Raw genomic sequence first — 20917 nt, 5'->3', positions numbered from 1 at the left:
TAAAGATTATACGACTGAAATACAAGAACAAGGAAATTTGTGGTTTCTAAGCATTGATATAATACACATTGATATAAATGATGATAATTCTGTTTATTATAATTTATTTTATACATAATTTATAAGAGAATGATAAAATTATTTACGATGAAAAATTTTTTATTGAATAATATTAAAATTTAAAAAAAAATTTGAAGAAAACAATGAATTTATAATATTATAATATCTTTTATTTTGTTTTGCATAATTATGAGTTATTAACTAACGTAGATTAATAACTAATTACATTCCTACTTTTTTATCTACAAATATTATTCGAATAATTTTAAATGTGTCATCTTGAATAGTTCAACACTCTCGCAAAATACGTATTAGAAATATGCATACAAATATATGTAGCGCACAGTACTTTTGTCTAATAATTTATCGTACCTATTTGGTATTTCTTATTGCGAATACAAGAATATCTCTTCTAATTCTATCTCATCTTAGTTTCTTAGGTATCGGTTCATCTCGCTTTATTCCAAATAACAAGAATAGATATCTTACTAAGAATCCGCCATGAGTCGTAGCTTCTAACACTTATTGCGTACACGCATGCGCAGTACGACAGTGCACGTTGGTGCATGTCGGTGTGCACAGTGGTGTGTAAGGCGGTATTTTGTTAAAAAAAAATTGGCGGTCTCGTTGGATTAAAAATTGTGCAAATATTATTTACAAATAATTAACAGTGCGCTGAAATGGATCGCCTGTCTGTTCAATATTGCAACGAATAATATGAGTGAGTGAATTCAATATTACTAAAAGTTTTCAGTAACATTTCCTTTGGGAAAGAATGCAAAAACCATAGGCTAGAATATCGATACGATGTTATATCGACACGTAGAAACGAAAATGACAAAATATAATAAGTGTTAAATGATATTTATTTAAAATCTATTTGTACCAATGCTCCGAGTCAGGTGTACTGATGTCTCTTGCACATCGATATATTGTTTGCATACCTACTTGCAAGGCAAGAAGCTGTGCCTTGAATGTATGCAGTTGAGTGCAGCCCCTCCAACTCGAGTTCTCGCTGCAACGTTCTCCGGTTTCCTCAATCACGTTTTTTTCTCGTGTACTGAATAATACATATAAACTGAGACCATTTCAAAGAATGCTAACTTTATTTCATGACTAATTACGATAAGAATGAGTGAGTATTCCAATGGGAATGTTTGAATGACTTCTAGTGTGCTTATCTTGTAACTTAAGCCGGACCGTATATGAGACTTTTGTATTTCTGATAAAATGTGCACACTTAGACATTCTACCTATATGAATTGCATATGTACACAGTAGGTTCACATTAACACTTCCAAATGTTGTATTTACACGTGTACTTGATTAATGTATTCAAGATAACTCAGGTGAAAAAAATTTTATGTCGTGTTGCGTCTAATGCACTGAAATCAATTATTTTTTTTCTAACTTAGGAATTTAAAGAATGGTATATAAAATTTGCTTTCGTAAATATTTTTTAACGTTTTTGCGTATGCGAAATGTAGTACTTTTTGTGTGCCAAATGAATTATATGAAAATCATTTGACAGTTTTAAAATAGATAAAAATATGAAATGTTTTCTAGAGGTTATATTCTTGATTCTTTTGTTTTTTCTTTTTATATTTAGTTTTATAATTCGATACAGATATTTTCATATTTACAAATAAATATTTCAATAAACTAAATATAATATAATCACAACTATTGATTATTAGCATTCAATTATATTCTTATATTTAGTATTTTTTCTGTTATATCTTATCTGTATATTATATATAAATCATATATTGTAATTATATCTATTAACACTTGTTTTGTGTACTTTGCTCTTGCTTTTTGAGGTTATAGATACATGATTTTAACAATAAAATATTTCAAATATTGAAGTATAATTTTAGAATTGTATACTTGATAGTAATTATTTATCAATTCTTATAGGTTATTATGAAGCAATATTACATTATATATTATACATACTATACATATTATTTTATTCGATAAATATTAATAGAATAATCTTCTAATTCTTTTTCTGATTTTTATATATTTTTTTTGCAGATCACTGCAAAGCCATGAAGATAAGTTTCTCCTTATCTTCACTTCAGCCGCTGAACCATGGCTTAGAAAAGCATGGTCAAGCGGGTGTAGTAATAGAAAGGCCATACAACAGTCTCACAAAAAAAAGGTTTGTGTAATTCTTTTTGCAATGAATGTTTCATCTATATTATTAGTAACTATATCTATTTATATTGTTTATTTATATCGTAATTATGTTTGGTATTACAGGAAAGATCCCAAACAATTTCATAATCAGCGTTTATGGACAAATCGTGAAGATTGTAAAGATGAGTTTTGGGCAGCAATACGGTCTAATTATGATTATATTATGGACACTAATTTGATAGATAGTTGTAAAGTATGTACTTGATTTAAATATTTATCAGAGAATATATAATATATATTATATTTAATTCAATATTAATAGGAAGCTAATGGCGAATTAACATGGGATGAGACTGATGTATCTACACAATCGTGGAGTTTAAAAGAAGTTAGTAGTCAATTCTCAGAATTATATTCATGGCTGAGGGTTCTTCAAGAATTGGTTTATTCCAAAGAAGAAAATTTGTTAGATAAAAGTCTGCGTGCGGTACATATTATTTAAATATATAATATTATACTGAATCTTTTATCTTGTCAAAGATTAAGTAATATTAATACGTATTATTTATAAAATTTAAGGCTCACATGGAGGAGCTGCGACGTAGGGCATATAGAAGAAAGTTATTTAATGAACAAGCTGCAAAATTAGTGTCACATGCCCCTGCTTTGAAAGATGAAGTGGCGTGGCGTGTTGACCATTTAAATGCAAAATGGGAATTGGTTGAACAGATGATGGCACCTGTTGATCGACTTATATCCGATCAACAGGATATTTCGGCAGGTAATTTACGTTTTTACTAAAAATTATAAATAATTCTAAATATTCTAATTTATAATCTCGTGAATTCAAAATTTTTAAATAAAAGATATTATTATACAGATTTTGAACACGAAGTAAAATGTTTGAGGAAATGGCTTCGGGAAATGGAATCACGCCTACAGCCTTTGAGTTTTCACGTAGATTGGACTTTAGCAGAACTGGAGGAAAAAGCAGTGGAACATATGGTGAGTGAATAAAATAAATTTGTTGCAATATATGTTTGATAAATATAATACGTAAGAGCAAATAGCGCTAGCTAGCTATGCGTTTAGACATTGCGAGTCATTAACGCGACAAATCAATATTATAAATACGTCGTTTCCGCGTACAAGCCGGATATATGTCTTTATTGTTAACGGAAGCGGTCGACAACGCACACTTAAACAAGCGTACAGGATAAACGTTGGTAATAGTAAATCGGGTGTGAATCTGCGAGAAATAAATTTTAAGAAAGCGATCGAAATCTATTTTTGAAATAATCGCGAAAATAGTGGATAATTAATACCTGATATTTTTCTTGCGATTTCCTATTAGTAATTGCGCAATCTTAGCCAAGGATAATGGAGCAAGTTTTACTCTTATCTGGACGGGACGACAACCGACGCACGTTCAGCACGATTCTTCGTCGACTCTGTGCTGTATGATCAGGTGGGCGTTAGGAACCCGACTCGTGTTAGTTCCGTATCTTTCTACCGTGTTTTCTATCTTCTTCTTTCGCTCCTTTCCTCCCCCCTTAATTGCATCCCAACACAAAACACGATATGTACTGGACCTCGCGAATGTGTGCATAACTATAGCATTGTGTAGCGTAAGCGTATATGTTTTCCAATTTTTTACTCGCCGCATATTGTGTAGAAAGAGGTTTATTTCATTCTTGCCTTGTTGTATTTTAAAGCAATAACGCCTCGAAGAATACTTATCCCTGTTGTCTTTCATTTTTAGATTTAATCCTTTATATTTTTCCAATAGATCAATTGTAAAGAAATAGATAAAATCGATTCGATCGAAATGATTATTAATTTAAAATTTTTTTTTAATGCGATCTTATCTAATGTTATTTAAATTTACATAAATATTTATTAGGAAGAAATTAATGTTACACAATAGAGGTTTCGGTCGCTTTTGTATAGATCCGTAAAAAGACATGTTATCGAATAACAAAAAAACTTAATGAACGTTTATCCCGTTTGCTCGGCAGATTAAATAAGGGTGAAAGAGGGCAATTTATCTCATTTCCTGATTCAAGAGAAACGCGTAAATAGTTTCTCATGGATCCCACGATGAGTGGCGATGAATTAAGGATCGATCGAGACTTTGTTGATCTTTGTTGATATAACTTTCGTTCCCGTTCTCATACTAAGAAAATCTCGATAAGGAAAATAGTGAAAGTTGTTCCTTTTTTCGTTGAATTTTTTAGGTTAACCGTATATGCTTGGAAAAAATATTTATCCAAAATAATTTTGTTAAATCGATTTCATGGATATATATATATAACTCAGAGTGGAGAAATTTTAATCGTCGCCGACGATCGATAAAATTGAACGGAAGCATCGGCCGAATAATTTAAATTTAGCTCTTTAAGCTGGCGCGAATAAATTTGTTTATGGCCTGGTTCGTTGCTCTCCGACAACGCCACATGGCAAGCTTGTTCGTCTTCAAGTTCCGGCATTCTCTCGAACCTTCGTCGCGAATTCTCGAAATTCGTCATTTCCAATATCACTGTGTCACTGTTCTATAAATTGTTCCCGAGTCGCGTGTAAAAAAATAGTCAAGGTTGAAACGTGCTTCCAACTTGGCGATTACGCAATACTTGTTCGTGTTGCGTTTACGGTGAAAGCTGTTGTTAACGCGTGCGAAACCAAGGATCTAGATCGTAATTTTAACTCGATCGAGATGAAGAATCAAATTAAAAATTGCAAATTAAATATCAAGAAAAATCGTGTCGAAGATTTTCGAGCTTGAAAAAAATATTTATCCGTCTATAAAGGATTCGAACACTCGGATTCAATTATAAAATAAAAACAGAGAGAAAAATGAACGAAACATTCGTCTCGAATATCGGTCAGCGTCTCGAACATTTATCATCGCGAATTTATCCTTCACGTTCACGGTTAATTAATTTCGAGAAACTCATTGTTCAGGTGAAGGGGCCGATTATTTTTTTCTTTTTACATTATCTTCGCAAGTCGGAATCTTTCGTACCCGCCATTCATTAAAACGCATGGTTTTACATCGAATGGATGCAATACCCACTTACGTTGAATCGAAGTCGGGTTGAAGTGATTAATCTATCATACGCGAGGTTTTCCAATTCGACGGTGAAAATAAGATGAAAGTCGCTATTAAGGTCGCGAATAGGTGGGAAAAAGAAAGAGAAGAAGAGAAAAATCAAGGAATGGAAGAAAAAGAAAAGAAAAAAAAATAAATAAATAAAGAGAAAGATGTACGATAATGATGATGCGTATGCGCACGAGGAACGCATAATTTATTTTACGACGTCCACTATCGTCGCACGTATGGGATCGATTTTCAATATATCGATGAAGATTGATGGCGACATTTGTACCATGCGATGGAAATAAAGGGTGTTGTATGTGTTATCAACGCTCGTCGATGTTGGTGATTCGCGTAGATTTCGTTGAAAAGAATCGATGCTATTATTGACATTAGCGATCGAAAGTTGAATCGAAAGGAGCGGTACGGTTTATCGGAAATCGATAGGTTGGATTTAATTTTAAGTTTTTGTCTTAAGATAGAGATCGTAAAGAGTGTGTAAATGAAATATAAGAGGTTTGGCATTATTAATCATTCGATTCGATAACTCAATTTAATAAAAAAACTTAATCGTTTCCTTATCAAAAGTTTTAATCATCGAATCGTTAATCGTAGAAAGTTTGCAAAGATGCGCGATGGAAATGTTAATTATCATATTGATAATTGTTGTTGTCGAGGATATAATATCGGAATAATCTCGTGCATTAACGAGGTTTCATTTATTGCTTATATCCGTTTGTATAATTATTAACGTTACGCACATTGTTGAATAATATTCGCATAAATTTTCATAAATTTGTTTCGATTGTAATTATTATACCGTTTTAACACTTCACTTCCTTCGTAATTAGAATCCAGTAATCGAGCCTTTTACTTCCGTTCTTTTATTAATTTACAGTTGATCGAGAGTATGTTTTCAACGGAATTTTTTTTTCTTTTCAATTTATTTCAATTTATCGCAAAAAAAAAAAAAAACAAACGAAAAAAGAAAAGAAAAGAAAAGATTCTATCTCCGATTCGAAACGGTCGTTGGATCATTTATTTACATTTTGTTTATAAATATTACGGGAAAACTCTTACTTTCTTTCGATTGCTCGCAGAATCGATCGTCGACCTCGAACAAAATGAAATCTGCCGCGATCTTTTAACCTTTTCGCGTCTGGCATAAATTACAGTATCGGTTGGAAGAACCAATATTACATTATTATTTACACACGTCGTTTATGCAACGCGCGCGATGGAAATTCTCGTTTTATTTTAACTTGGAATTATTATACACGTTCATTTACGCCTAAACGACGTGAAAGTGTCGTTGAAATTGCTTATCGTAAATCGTTATTCGGTAAATCAACAAATATGCTTCATTATTTACGCGAAATTAACTTTGTGAAATCTTTCCTGAACTTTGTAGTCAATTCGATTTATCAGAAAATTAATTAACCGATCAAAAATAACCGTGTTCTTAGATATCTACTAAGGGTTAAGAAAAATCTTTTTCCCTTCTTCCTTTTTTTAAATATTGCAAAAAGGAAGAAAAAAGGAAAAAACAAATTCCAACTTCCATTCCAGAAAATTCCACAAATCGGATATCACGGATATTCATAGATCCCGACCTCGCTGTAATTTCGCCGTAATACGCGCTCGTTTTCCCACGATCCTTGCCACGATGACTTAATTACGTTTCATAACCGTATATCGATGTCGAGGAACGGCATCAATGGTATCAATGGTAATTGATCCGATTAACCAATCGTTTTGCTCGTTTTCGGTTTGTTCCGATAATGGAAGAATTCTCTCTCCGGAGGGGGAGGGGGGAGAAAAAATGATTGGGCGCGGTGAAGTTATCGCCACGTAACAACGAGTCGATCGGATTATTTACTTCGCTATGCAACTAGAATGCCTGGACAGCATTGATGCTTCGCTGGGCTCGCACTGCAATCCGAAGGATTGAATTTCCCCCGTGATACTCGTTGCACGACATACTATCGCGCGATACTCTTCGAGTTATTTGTATTTCCTATACCTTGAAATTGATACGAAACTTTGAGCTTTAAAAAAAAAAAAAATCGGAAAGAGAGGAAGAGAAAGAAAAAAAATAACGACATCGAAACTGTTGATCGAGAAAAACGTTCGTTCGTTCATTTTCCTTTCTGAACAACATATACATAGTAATTGAATAAATTTGTTCGTCTACGATATTAAATTTATAAAATTATACGAAACTTTGAGCTTTAAAAATATCGGAAAGAGAGGGAGAGAAAAAAAATAACGAATGAGAAATGATTGATTGAGAAAAACGTTCGTTCGTTCATTTTCCTTTCTGAACAACATATACATATAGTAATTGAACAAATTCGCTGTTCGTCTACGATATTAAATTCATAAAATTGATACGAAACTTTGAGCTTTAAAAATATCGGAAAGAGAGGGAGAGAAAGAAAAAAAATAACGAATGAGAAATGATTGAGAAAAACGTTCGTTCGTTCGTTTTCCTTTCTGAACATATAGAAATTGAACAAATTCGCTGTTCGTCTACGAAATTAAATTCGTAAAATTGATACGAAACTTTGAGCTTTAAAAAAAAAAATATTGAAAAGAGAGGGAAAGAAAGAAAAAAAATAACGAATCACGACATTGAAACTATTGATCGAGAAAAATTTCGTTCCTTTCTGAACAATATATATACATATACGCATATACAAGAATTGAACAAATTTGCTGTTCGTCTATGAAATTAAATTCGTAAAATTGAAACTTTGAGCTTTAAAAAAAATATATCGGAAAGAGAAGGAGAGAAAGAAAAATAACAAATCGCGACATCGAAACTATTGATCGAGAAAAACGTTCGTTCGTTTTCCTTTCTGAACAACATATACACATAGGAACAAATTCGCTGTTCGTCTACGAAATTAAATTCGATCGAATTAACCACAAACTTCAAATCAATCTGTTGATATACGAAATTAACTACGTCTCACCTATGAATATTGGTATATAAAATTCCTGGCCGGTTGATCGGATGCCACGGATCGGATACGATACGAAAGGGAGCAGGTGAACCTTTACATCGCGAGTCACTGGCAATTTCTGTTCCACCGTGAAAGATGATCGAGACGAGCAACGGTAGTTGGCGAAGATGTGGAGCAAGTCGCGTCTAATTGTTTACCGGGAAGCGGGCAAGTGTCCTCAGGGTGGATGGAAGGCAGCATCGAGGACCACGCTGGGTACCGCTATCTTCGGATCAGAATTGTTACGTCGCTTCGAGCCACTGGGTCACTACCACCGAAACGTGGCGCGCTCGTGATATGAACCAGTTTTCGACTCGCGTGCACCAGCTTTAATTAACCCTTTGCGCTCCGATCTCTCCTTCTTTCTCCATCATTTCCTTTCCAACTTTCCAACACGCCGCTCTGTCTCTCCGTCCTGAAATCTTAACTTAACGTTTCGAATAATTCCTCCATTCTCGGTTCAATTTTACTGCGGTTTCGGCGATGAATCGAGGCGAGTTGCCGTCCATTTATGGGAAAATTTCGATTCGGGCAAGGATGTTGGAACGGACGTGGTGTTCGTATTATTTCATGAACCGCTTTTACACGCACGTAATTTTTATATATATATAGAGAGAGAGATGTTAGTTTATTCAATGGAAATATAATAATTTTACGAACGAACGAGAAAACTTGCGATATCGCGTCGTAGTCCATTTATTCCAAGATTTGTTTGCTTTCACTGTTAAATTTAAAACAAACACGCTTTTAAACTCTTAACATTTTTTCCGTCCCCTCGATTTCTCCCCTATCCACTCTCCATTATTACAAAAGTATAGCTGTGACGATTTTCGTCCGGCGCGCAGTCGTTTCACGCGGCTCCATCTTGACCGTGCAAACCAACTTAATCGATAATCGGTGTTTCCATAAACGTTATTATGCAAATTCCTCCGTATCTTATCCTAGAGTGAAATCCGCGGTTGTAAGATCTAACGTTTCTCGCGCCTTGTAATTAGCCATTCGTAGGAAAGCAGGGAATAAATACTACTTCTTCGCGTATTTATTTTCCCCGTAAATTTTGTATACGCGGTGAGCAAGAAACACGAGTCACAAATAATATTTTCCAAGTTTCTTCCAAGCTTTTTCGAGTGGAAAAACGTAACAAGTAACAATTCGTGCTATCTTTTATCACCGATTCGATGCATCGATCGATCAAGTAAGAAATCGAGCTCCATCATATATTTTATCGAACATTCAGGGTGTCAAGATGACAAAGCTCGGCAATCGTTTGTTCAATTGGACCGTGCAAGTTGTAGGACATGATAATACAAAGACTCGCTGGAAACTGTGCTGGTCATTAATATTACCACTCGTTAACTGGCAGCGTAAATCGCGTGTCCAGAAAACCGACTGACCTCTCATGGAGAGCCACGCGTCTCCATTTGGACACGTACAACTTTCTCACAGTAGCGAGCGGTAACGAGGGTGAAACTGAAAGCGTGCTATAATCGACGTATTAATAATCATCTTGGAAACTTTTTCCTTTCGATCGATCGATTTCAAAGAACGATATCAAACGGGTTCCTCGTATCGTCTATCACCGTCCGTCCTCGAATCGAGTCGTTTCCGAGGGGAAATTCGTCATCCGTCATTCCACGGAAAGAGAGAGAGCTTAATTGGACTCGTCACGGCGTGTTTCATTGTCGAGAGAGATGCGTTGCATAACAGCACGCGTTAAAATAATCGGCGGCCATCGATAATAACGGTTATTCGTCGTTAAGCTACCTTTCCAACCCGATCCTTTTGTCGTCCGTCTCGATGCAGGAAGAACGGTCGCGTGCCCCGTTGTTGCATTGTTTCGACCCGACCCCCATTGTGTCGCAACCTATCCACGGAGGAAAAGTTTCGTTCGACCTTTCACAGATTTTTTTTTTTCCTCCTTTACATTTTCTCTCGTTTCGTCGTCGAGGGGACGTTCGAATTGGCTGGCTATCGACGATTATCGTTGGTCCGATAGATAGAAAAAGGGAGGGGGGGAGGAGGTCAGCGCAGGCGGTGACACAACGAATGACAATATAGATCGTGGAAAGTCAACGAGTCGGTCACGACTCCCAACTTTCCCCCTTTGCCACGTTGGTTCGCCGTCCATGCGAAATGCATATTGAATCCACCGTTTCATTGTTGGACAAGTTCGAGTGAAAGCGTGACGAAACTGGTATCTAATCAGGTATTAATGCCTGGGCTGACTGACCGTAGCTGTTTACACGCTCTGCAAAAGTAGTCCCTTCTCGTTGGATGCGATCGCGACTCCTACGCGCAACGTATGGAGTTTTGGTCCATCGTCGAGGAGGGATGATGATAACGTTTCGTTCCCATAAATCCAGGTTAACGTTTTACAGTCATCGGTTCGAATTTATCATTTTTTGGGCGTGACGATGGTGCGTGGCAGGCGATTAGAATTCAACGTTTCGAAAGGAGGACGATGGAACGAAACGTAATGAAAGGGTGGGTTCCTCGCTTCCCTTTCAATTCTCGAACCACGATTAATAGAGCGACGATGTTCAAGGGGCCTTCCGTCGAGTTTCGTCGCACGAGTGATAATGGGTTTCGTTTCATCGAGGAGTTGGAGCGCATCTTTGTAGTATTCGAGGGAGATGGAGATACACAACGTATGGCCTGTGTATCTTAAACGTAGCGAAGCCGCGTTTCGCGGAAGACAAACCCCTCCCTTCAGATTTATCAACACTTTTGTTATCGCCACTTATCCAAACGTATTATCCAAGGATCGAGTGAAAGTTGCTATATATATATATCTAAGAGAGTCGGTGGAGAAAGAGAGAGATAAGCGTGAGTCACGAGGGGAACAATGGTTAGGAGAGGAGTGGAATTTGTTGAAGAGCCCCAGTCCCGCATGTAAGACCAATTGAAACAATTTGAAGCTGTAATAAACCGTGCTGCGAACCAGTGTACCGGCTGGTTGGCTCGGAGACACTGTGCACGGCTTCCTGTACCGGCCACATTATTATAATGCCACCGTTAACTCGACTCGCGGTTATAACCACGCTCCCCTCCTTCCCTCCTTCTCTATCCCGAGGTTGAGCAGAAAATTCTAGCGGAGGAATAACACACAGGCCGGGATAGCCTCCCGCGCGGGATGATTTCTTCTTCACGTGGGCGGGGATGGAGGGGGAGGGAGGAGAGATCGGATGATCGAAAAAGAGCGAAACGACTTCTTCTTCTTCTTCTTCTTCTTCCTCGTGAACACGGTGTCGTAAATTTTCTCGTCGCGATTGTATGCGACGAAGCGGCCGACGAGAGAGAAGAAAGGAGGGGAAAAAAGGGGGGAGAGAAGGAGGAAAAATAATCGATATCGGGGCGGCCGATGTTCCGCTCGCAACCGTGAAATGTTATTCGAACGTTACGGCAGGTCGTGGAGAGAGTTTACGTACGTTGAAAGAATGGGGATCTCGACGAAAAGAAAAATGAAACGAAATGTTGGGATGGATACGCGCTTTCTATCTTCGATCAACGATGATCGTTTTATGCGTAACGCGGTTATGGAATCAGTCGTCTTTTAACCTGAAACGCGACGATTTCGATTCCGTGCGTGGAATGATAAATTGAATGATAAATTGATCGAATCGTTGTTCGTGCTCGTAAGTTAATTGGACGAAAGAAATTTGTTAATTGATCGAGGCAGAAATGAATTTCTCGCGAGTGGAAGGAAGCGCGATTCGCATTGTTTTGCTCATTGTTTACTTCCTTGTAATCGAGTCTAATCGTGTCGTATAAAATTCCAATTTCTCCTCTTCATCCAATACGACCGTTTTGTATGGAAACTCGATGCTCTTCCTTCCAACCGGTAAATAAAATCGTCCCTCTCCTCTTCCCTCCCCTTGTAAACAAACAAAAAGCAAACCGACCACATACGTATATATACGTGGATGCACGCACGTATGAAAATTTTCAAGGAGGAAGAATCTTCTTCTTTCTTTCTCTCAGTCAGAACGCATCCGTGGTTAGCGTGAAAGTGACTAGCCACGGTCATTATGCACGGTTTACACACGAAAGCGTGGCGCAGGTTCGATCGATCATTTCCGATTTACCATAAAGATCGTCTCTTTCGAATCGAAATTGCTCGTCGATCGGTTAACGTGTCCCTTCGTTCCTGCAACGGCCATTTCCAATGTCTCTTCCGCGTCTCTCTCTCTCTCTCTCTGTTGTTTCCTAGTTGTTTCGAACGTGGTTTGAACGACGGTGTCGGGGCACGCATGAAAGATTTAGACGAGAAAGCGTTAGGTAACTGGAGCTTTTTCCACCTTTTCGACCTTTCGCCCTCTCTTCTCCTCCTCCTCCGTATCTGAGCGCACGTACAGTTTTCGAGGATCGATCCTTCAGTTCGAATCGACTGAGAAGATTCCAACTCGAGATTGGAAGGAAATTATAATATAGAATTTTTGGCGTGGCGACGAGTGAGTAATGCTGACCCGTTTCGTTACTTTTTCGTGGAACACGGAAGAGAAAGGTTTATTTTCCGGTAGGAAGCGCGAGATTATTATTATAATCGGTACGCGAAGTAACCGTCTTACGTAAACGTAAACTTTTTCTCCCTCTTTTATTTGTTTATGCCACTTTCCTCTCTCGCATTTATCGCGCCATATCATCGAACTTGCGCGTACAAATTGGATCGGAAACAATCGGCTCGCTTACCTCGTTTCCACGATTGATTCCGCGACGCGATACGAGAATATGGTGGCATTACGGATAGAACTGTTTCTCAAAAAATATAAAATCGAGTTCTCTCCATTTACTTTTTCTCTCTCCCTCCAGTTACGTAAATCTTCTCCGACAATTTGGAAACCACCATATCGATATCGCTGTTTCTCCGATGGAAATTCTCCGCAAGAAACGTGGAAAGAAACGTGTTACGGCAACGTTACACCGCCTGTAATTCCTGCAATTACCAACTCTCGAACGCGTTTTCAAGGTTGGATATCGAGCCTGCTTCTCTTACCTCTTGCGTCTTATTTAATTAGAGCATCTTTCACGATCGAAGGAACACCGTGGAACCAGATAATCGAGACTCGATCAATTTCAAATTATCGCGTTCCACTTGTGAATTAAATTGTCAAGTGGTAGTAGTGCTCGAAATATCCACGCTCGTTTAAACGATAAACGAGAAAGAGATTGAAAGAAAAATGAAAAGGTCGTCGTCCAACTTGGGGCAAAAAAAAAAAAAAAAAACGCGATCGAAATATTTCTTCGAAGGTAACAGGGATCGAGATCCAACTATCGAGATCTACTCACGATATTTCATACTATGTTGGAGCGGGCCGATAAGCCGCCGGACGGGTTGTCATTGACCCGTTATATATTGTGGTATAGAGCGCTGTAAAAGGGTAGAGTACGGTGGACGCGTTATCGTCGCACGACTCTCCCACGTCCGTTCCGCGAGCGGAGATAACAGGTACACCGGCGAGGAATTGAATTTTTCGACCGGTGTTACGCGTACGGAATTACGCGTAATTCTCGTTTCAGCGGCCTAACAAAGAAACATCCAGGATGAACACGTATCCCGTTCTTTTTTTCAAGGATTCTCGTTTATCTAATCTCGGGTCCTGGAGGCCTGGCCTGCTGATTTACGTAGGATGTCGTAGGCGATCGCGCAAAAGCGTGGAGAGGAGGAGTTTTTGAAACGAGCCGCGTTGGACGGTCGCCATTCCCTGGCAGGCGTTTACAGCGTAATTTCTTCCGTAATTGAGGCAATTTCTCGACGCGCGGCCACCGTTCGAGCTTACGAATCTTGAATCTCGGTTGTGTGTGACGCAAGTCGAATATCAATTTCAAACTTAATTTACTGCGGAAAAATAAAGAAAAAATGAAGCGTCTAGCTGTCGTTCGAGCGATAAAAAATTATTTATACGTCAAATACGAGGTACAACTTAATGCGGATGCATTACGTCTTACTACTTGGAAATATATTAACGGTTAAAGCTCGGTCCGGGCGTTTCCACCGTGCTCGGCCTGCCGTTACACAGTGTGCGACTGCACGGTGTTATAAATCATAGGAGAACATTGGCTAGCTATAACGGAAATAACTTTGTCAGCCTATTCGATGACGTTTCATAGGCGTGCTTGTAATTTACCTTTAAATTTCCATCGTCGAAAACACGAAGCTCGGACGCATAAGTCAAGTCAGTGAGTATAATTACGAGCGGTAAAGTAAGTGGAAAGTTTCGATCGGTTCCCGGTAATACGTAATAAGTTGCATCGATGTCTTCCATACACATAGAGAGGCAATTTTAATATTTTACCATGGACTGTTAGAAGATCGTTGCATCATTCGATATTCGGTCCAAGTTGTTCAGAAACCGTTGCGACAGAAGCGGTGATGATCGATAGGAGGATCGAGAATCACTCGAAACCGAGTTACAAGTTGGCCGCCTGTGTAAATCGTGTAATAGCATTGTATATATCCATGCGGATTATTGCACACCGATTACCAAGAAAATCGGACGATTTTTTTTTCTCTTTCCTTTCCGACTCTGCTCATTAATAATTATTGCTCGCTTCTCTGTTACCTCACTCGAGTTATCATCCTTGAATCTCGAGCGACGTGCTTCTTTCGAACAGGTTTCGATAATTAATTGCTCCTTCCCTCGATTTTTTTCGATAAACCTTTCGTTTCTTCTTTCCAATTTCTCCCAATTGTCGAAAGAAGAAAGAAAATGGTATCGAATAATTATTCTTCAAATTGCAATGCTCGATATTTTTTCGATAAACCTTTCGTTTCTTCTTTCCAATTTCTCCCAACTGTCGAAAGAAAGAAAATGGTATCGAATAATTATTCTTCAAATTGCAATGCTCGATATTTTTTCGATAAACCTTTCGTTTCTTCTTTCCAATTTCTTCCAACTGTCGAAAGAAGAAAGAAAATGGTATCGAATAATTATTCTTCAAATTGCAATGCTCGATATTTTTTCGATAAATCTTTCGTTTCTTCTTTCCAATTTCTCCCAACTGTCGAAAGAAGAAAGAAAATGGTATCGAATAATTATTTTTCAAATTGCAATGCTCGATATTTTTTCGATAAACCTTTCGTTTCTTCTTTCCAATTTCTTCCAACTGTCGAAAGAAGAAAGAAAATGGTATCGAATAATTATTTTTCAAATTGCAATGATTCGGATATTTTTTAATTAAACTTCGATTCGAGGCCAAAAATTCGAACGAAGTAAATTCAGATAATTTTTTTCAATTACTTGACTCTTTAGATTAATTAACATCGAGTTAACCATTGCGAAACGTCTCTATCCCAGTTTTCTATCGCGAGTTGATTTATAATCGCGATCGATTTAACGACAACACAAGGATCCTATGCTCGAACCGCGTGTTTGTACAACGAAGCTTGCTCGTTATCGAATACGAAAACAACCCGTTTTCGTATCATTCTCGTTTTACTGTATGTTAATCGCGCATGCCTCCGAGAATGAACTTTTGCTCGCAATTTCACACCTGACTCGACAGGTGTGGACAGAAATTGATTTCGTTTCATTGGACGTTTCCTGGTAAAGATGCGAGACCACGTTCAATGCTTATTGTTCCCCGGCTCGCGTTAACCAGCCAGAGCAAGTGGGCAAAGTTTGTTTATCGTTATCACATAGTTGGGTGGAAGGAAAGATAGTTGTTGATTCTGCGAATGCTTTCGTTCTGAAAATAACTGCGTATGTGCGTGTGCATGGGATCGAGATTAGAAAATGTTAGCTACTCCAACAGTGGCGTAGATAGATCCTCACATTTTTCTCCAACTTAACTATTGCTTCTTCCTTTCTCCCTTTCGAGAATTCTTCTTCACAGAATTTAGATTAATCTGGCGTCCTTGGCCGGTAGCTTTGCAACAATCTCTGTTATTATCTCCATCGGTTAACGATCATAATTCCGTCCCCGTTCCGAGCACGAATAATAATAAACATTGCAATTCTTTTACAAGAATTCTTTTATTATATTGCTTCCTGCTGCGAGTAATGCGATGAAAAGTCATAACTCGTTGTTGGGGAACGTTGATTAGCGCGGATAGTCGATTCGAGGATCAATTATCCGCGTCTTTGTCGCGCGAGATGCGTCGAGATACGAAACGCGATACGTCTCTGGCCACGCGTTTTATCATCGCGGGATTATCACCGTTCCACGATCATTTCCGGGTGCCCGCTTCCCACGTTCGTTCTACGGCCAAGTTTCACGCCGAGTCATCATCGTTCCTCCATCGTCCACGTGTTACGGGATTTTCGACATTCGATTGCATTGTGCGCGCGTCAACGAATCGGTCAACAGTCCTTCTTTCGCGAATTCTTTATTCCTTCTTTTCTTTAATATCGATTCTTCTCTTCTTATTTCTCTTCTTCCTTCATCCGTCGCCTGCTCTTTTCTCTCAAAGTTCTCTCGATTTGGTAAATTACGTAAGCGTGAAATGTCTCTCAGAGAGCGATAATAATACATCGCTTCTTGGTGCTAATTAAAGATGAAACGTGGAGGAAGGTTAAAGCGACGAAAGAAAATTTGTGAAAGACGCGGAAAGAAGCGTGTCGCCCACGTCGTTAAGAATTGTTAAGATGTTAAGAAAAACCGTATACAGTGAGAATTAATTTTGAGAAAACGAATGGAAGGAAATAGATTATAAAGATATCAAAAAAATCGTATATTCGAGGTATTTAGCATATCTGTTATCAAAACTGTGCCCTCGCAGCCCGAAGGAACACGAGAACAAAGATACATGCATAATGCATGTAGGCGCTCCACGCATTTTCGGCCGGCATACGAAATTTTCTACGAGGGACGCACAAAAATAATAATAATCCGTGATAAACAAAAGGGCAAAATGCAAATAGGAAAAGGGAGCTGAATTTCAAACGGGAAATTTCGAGGTTTCGACGAAAACCGCGCGCTCCTTCTCCGCTGCACGTATTGCACGTATTATGCGAGTCAATAAAACGGATAATCACGATTTCTCGAAGGAGTTGCACGAGTCGCGTGAGCAACGATAATTAGATTACTCGAGCCGGTATGCATTACCGTTTTACGGAAACACGTGGCCATAATCAAATCTGTAACAATAGATTTCTTCTCCTTTTTTCGAGATTAATTAACCCAAGCGTTTATGCACCGCTATCCTTTTTTTATCGTCGCGACGCGCTACATTCAACGTAGCGTATCTACTTCCTTAATTAGTATCCGAGTCTTTTCATCGTGTCTACCCTTCACTGAATTTAACCCAAGGATCAACTTTTTTCGTTCAAAAATCGATACATCCGCGAGAGGAAACGCGTACACAAAGATTCTTCAGAATATCAAATTTCAAAAAATTCCAAAGAAGAATGATCGATCGCAGAACCGTTTGTTAACGAGCGAAATGTCAAAAAGTGTATTATTCGATGGTTTTACCATGCTCTCCTTTCGAGAGTTGTAGATTTCTTTTCTCAGCGCTTTTCTTTTCTCTTCTTCGTTACTTCGCCCCGACAAATAGGTGATTAATGCGTGACAATTGGCGTGGTGATTGATGCGCCATTGTGAAACGGAGAGACTCGTTTTTCCCGCGATACTCGCGGAAGGAAATCGGAATAACGCTGAATAATCGGGGATAATCGCGGTGGTGGGTGTTGATTAACCCTGAAAGTGGAGCCGTTGAACAACAAACGCCATGGACGAGAATGGTAACGCATTGTTTGCTAATCGACGCTGCGACGTTTGCGTTTCTGGTTCATCTGCCGTGGATCGACAAACGTTTCGAATTAATTGGAAAGTTGTTTTTTAATATTCGTGGGAATAGAAATGGAGCAGCAACACCCGTCTGGGGCACAAGAGATGATCTATAAAAAGAGACCTAGGGATTGCTTCGAGGGAGGCCCAGCATTCGTTGATTGACAAGCTTGGAGAAATTATCTTTCGACTCGATTCAACTCGATAGATTTCACAACTTTGATTAACGTATTTGTTATGCGTTAAACAATTAAGACGCGTCGAATGCGCGGCATCGTATGTTTCGTTGGCGCATTTGCGAGAACGTTATGTTGCAAACTGTTATTAAACAGGTACGTTTTAATATTTAATTTCACCGAGTGCACGAGTTAACGCGAATCGGGATCGTAATTACAAGGAGTCGAAAGAAAACGTGTGCACATTTTATTAAAGGCGAGTTGTCCGTGATATAAGAGCCACGGTATCACGGCATTAAACGACGGAAAAAGAAGAAACTAATAGCTCGTTCCCTATCTTCCATTTACATCTCACTTCGTAATGATAATTGCTTTTACTTTTCCAACATCAATTTACTCTTTTTTCGCGTGTTGCAATATGCATATTGCAAACATCCTGTCAAAAATCATCAAGCGTAATTAGATCCACGGGTATCCATTCACATTTCTCAGAAAGCTTACGTAAGTTTCTTCAAATACTTTGGATAAATATTTTTCGCGTCGAGGTGCGACGAAGATCGCGTCGTTGGAAACACTGTCGAAAAACAGGGTTACTAGGCTCTTTTATTTGCTTTCTAAATCGCTCTCTTATACACGTCGCAGAGAACACAATGCGACAAAGGTGACAGAGAAATACAATGAGGCGAAGAAAAGCATCCTGCGAAGGCAGGAAGTCCGCCTCGTAGGGGTAAATTTATAGAATCCTGTCCCCTGTTGCATCTGCCCGCTACGATCAAACCATTCGAATATATTTTTATTCGTTGAATCCCCTTTTCTCTCGATTTCAATCCGATTGTTCGTTAATCCAAAAAAAAAAAAAAGAAAAAAAAAGACTCGATTAAAACGATTAACACGGAGAGAAAAAGAAAGTATTCAAAGTTTCTCGATTCGTCGAATAACGAACTCGGTGGCCAACGTCGCGCCGCGAAGGGGCCAGCGGTGTAGCGAGGCGCGCGCGTAGCCCCGAGCACGTTGCGCGGAGCGAGGCAACAGGAGCGGCGTGTATCGGTGGATGTTGGAAGGGTGCGAGGCGCAAGGGGCGTCGGGCAAAGTTTGTAGTTTTGTTTGGAGCCGAAGTTAGCCGAAGGCGGGCGCTCGGCCGCGAACGACAGGCCGAAGTAGCGTGTTGGAGCGCACCAGCTGGCCGCCGGCTGTACGAACCGACAGAGTTCGCCGTTCCACGGTCGCCGTCGGTGGACGGACGCAGTGGCGCGCACCTTGTTTTCCAAGATTCCCATTCCTCCTCTCTTCTCTCTCTCCAACCATCTTCGATTTTTTCACCGATTTTTTTCCCTTTCTACATCCGCTCCGTCTCCGTTCGTCCCTAACTTCTCTCCTTTCTCGCCATCTCTCCTCTTCTCTCCGCGGGGAAGAGAGGTTATCTCCCCTCTCTTTCTCTCCAATTTCTTCGTGCGCGTCGTACGCGTTCCTCTCGCGTCCTCGACACGCACGTACAATACGCAGACCCGCGGGTGTAGAGCTGTGGGTCACCCGGGCGAGACTTCTTCTTCTCCATCTTTTCTTCCCTTCTTTCTGCCACGCTCGTGCCGTCGTCTCCTCCGCTCCGACCGTTCCTTTATTCGCTCCCTCTCTCTCTCTCTCTTTCTTTTCCATCTCCGGCCTCGTCGATCCTGCTCTCCGTCCATCTTACCACTCGTAGCTTCCTTCTTTCTCTCTATACCTACCCATCCACCTACCTACCTACCTACCTACCTACCTACCTACCTATCTACCTACCTACCCGAGTTCCTCGGTTTTTCCTCTCCTTAGCTCGCCTGCATCTCGATATTCGACGACGCGGTCTCCTCCTCCTCCTTGGACCGGTGCTGGAAAGCAACGAGGAGAAAGAAAGAAAATCTTGGCGTGTCGTGTGGTCGAGGCATGCGTTGAATGGGTGCATGGTGCACGCGCGTAACCCGACGTGTTTTCGTCCGTGGCCGGGGAAGAAGACGTGTGCGTGGTGACACGCGAGTAAGCGGAGAGCGCACGCGGCGGCCGCGCGAAATGTGGCCGGGAGCGGAGAGTCGGAGAGGAAGAAGCAGTCGCTAGTGTTCTGGCGAGCAGGGCTCTCGGTAGTGGCGGCCCTCTCGATATGCCGGCTCGTGGTTTCCTCGTGTATTCCTTCTCGCGCGGCTCCGTCCTGTAGACGCGAAACGATTCGCTCCACGATCCCGTATACCAGTTCTTCGAACCTGTTCATCTATCGATCGTCTACGATCTCGCGTGTGCCCTCTGCGTCTCTTATTTGCCTTCTCGCCGACCCTGGAGTGGATATACATTTTGGTAACGTATCCGTATAACGTTTTTTCTTCTTTTTATATTACAGATATAAAATAAAGTGTAAATTGTTAAATTTAATCGTACGTGGATGAAATCAATGAGACAATGAGACGAGAGAAGTTCGTAGAATCGATTCATTCTCGAGTTGAGAAGGTTAACGGCTCGCAAATAATCGTGCTCGCAACGTAGTCCTGGCGAGAAGCGAGAGAGGATCGGATTGTTCTCGTCCTCGAGGCAGCGTTGCCGGTGCCTCGTCCACGTTAGCCTCGTTCTACGTATCCATTGTTATATTTGCGTACAAAGAGACAAGATAGGGTTGTGCTATCGAGAGTTTGGGACGCTTGACACGTTGCGTACGCGACGAAACCGCGATTTTCGCGTGCCTT

The 20917-nt window shown here is 39.8% G+C and overlaps 1 protein-coding gene across 1 annotated transcript in view; it reads left to right on the top strand.

Annotated features, from left to right (window-relative positions):
• The first annotated feature begins 232 nt into the window (after positions 1-232).
• The window catches only part of LOC726709, a 231047-nt gene continuing 210362 nt past the window's right edge, over positions 233-20917 (top strand). Inside the window, 7 exon segments of the mRNA XM_026444488.1 lie at positions 233-1395; positions 1398-1409; positions 2101-2227; positions 2329-2458; positions 2528-2692; positions 2785-2986; positions 3086-3210. Of these exon segments, the coding sequence (XP_026300273.1) occupies positions 1362-1395; positions 1398-1409; positions 2101-2227; positions 2329-2458; positions 2528-2692; positions 2785-2986; positions 3086-3210 (795 nt within the window). The 5' untranslated portion in view covers positions 233-1361.

Source organism: Apis mellifera, linkage group LG12 (assembly GCF_003254395.2).
Source record: "Apis mellifera strain DH4 linkage group LG12, Amel_HAv3.1, whole genome shotgun sequence".
Classification (NCBI taxonomy): domain Eukaryota; kingdom Metazoa; phylum Arthropoda; class Insecta; order Hymenoptera; family Apidae; genus Apis; species Apis mellifera.
The sequence above is the reverse complement of the archived record's forward strand: the minus strand, read 5'-3'. Positions and strand labels throughout refer to the sequence as shown.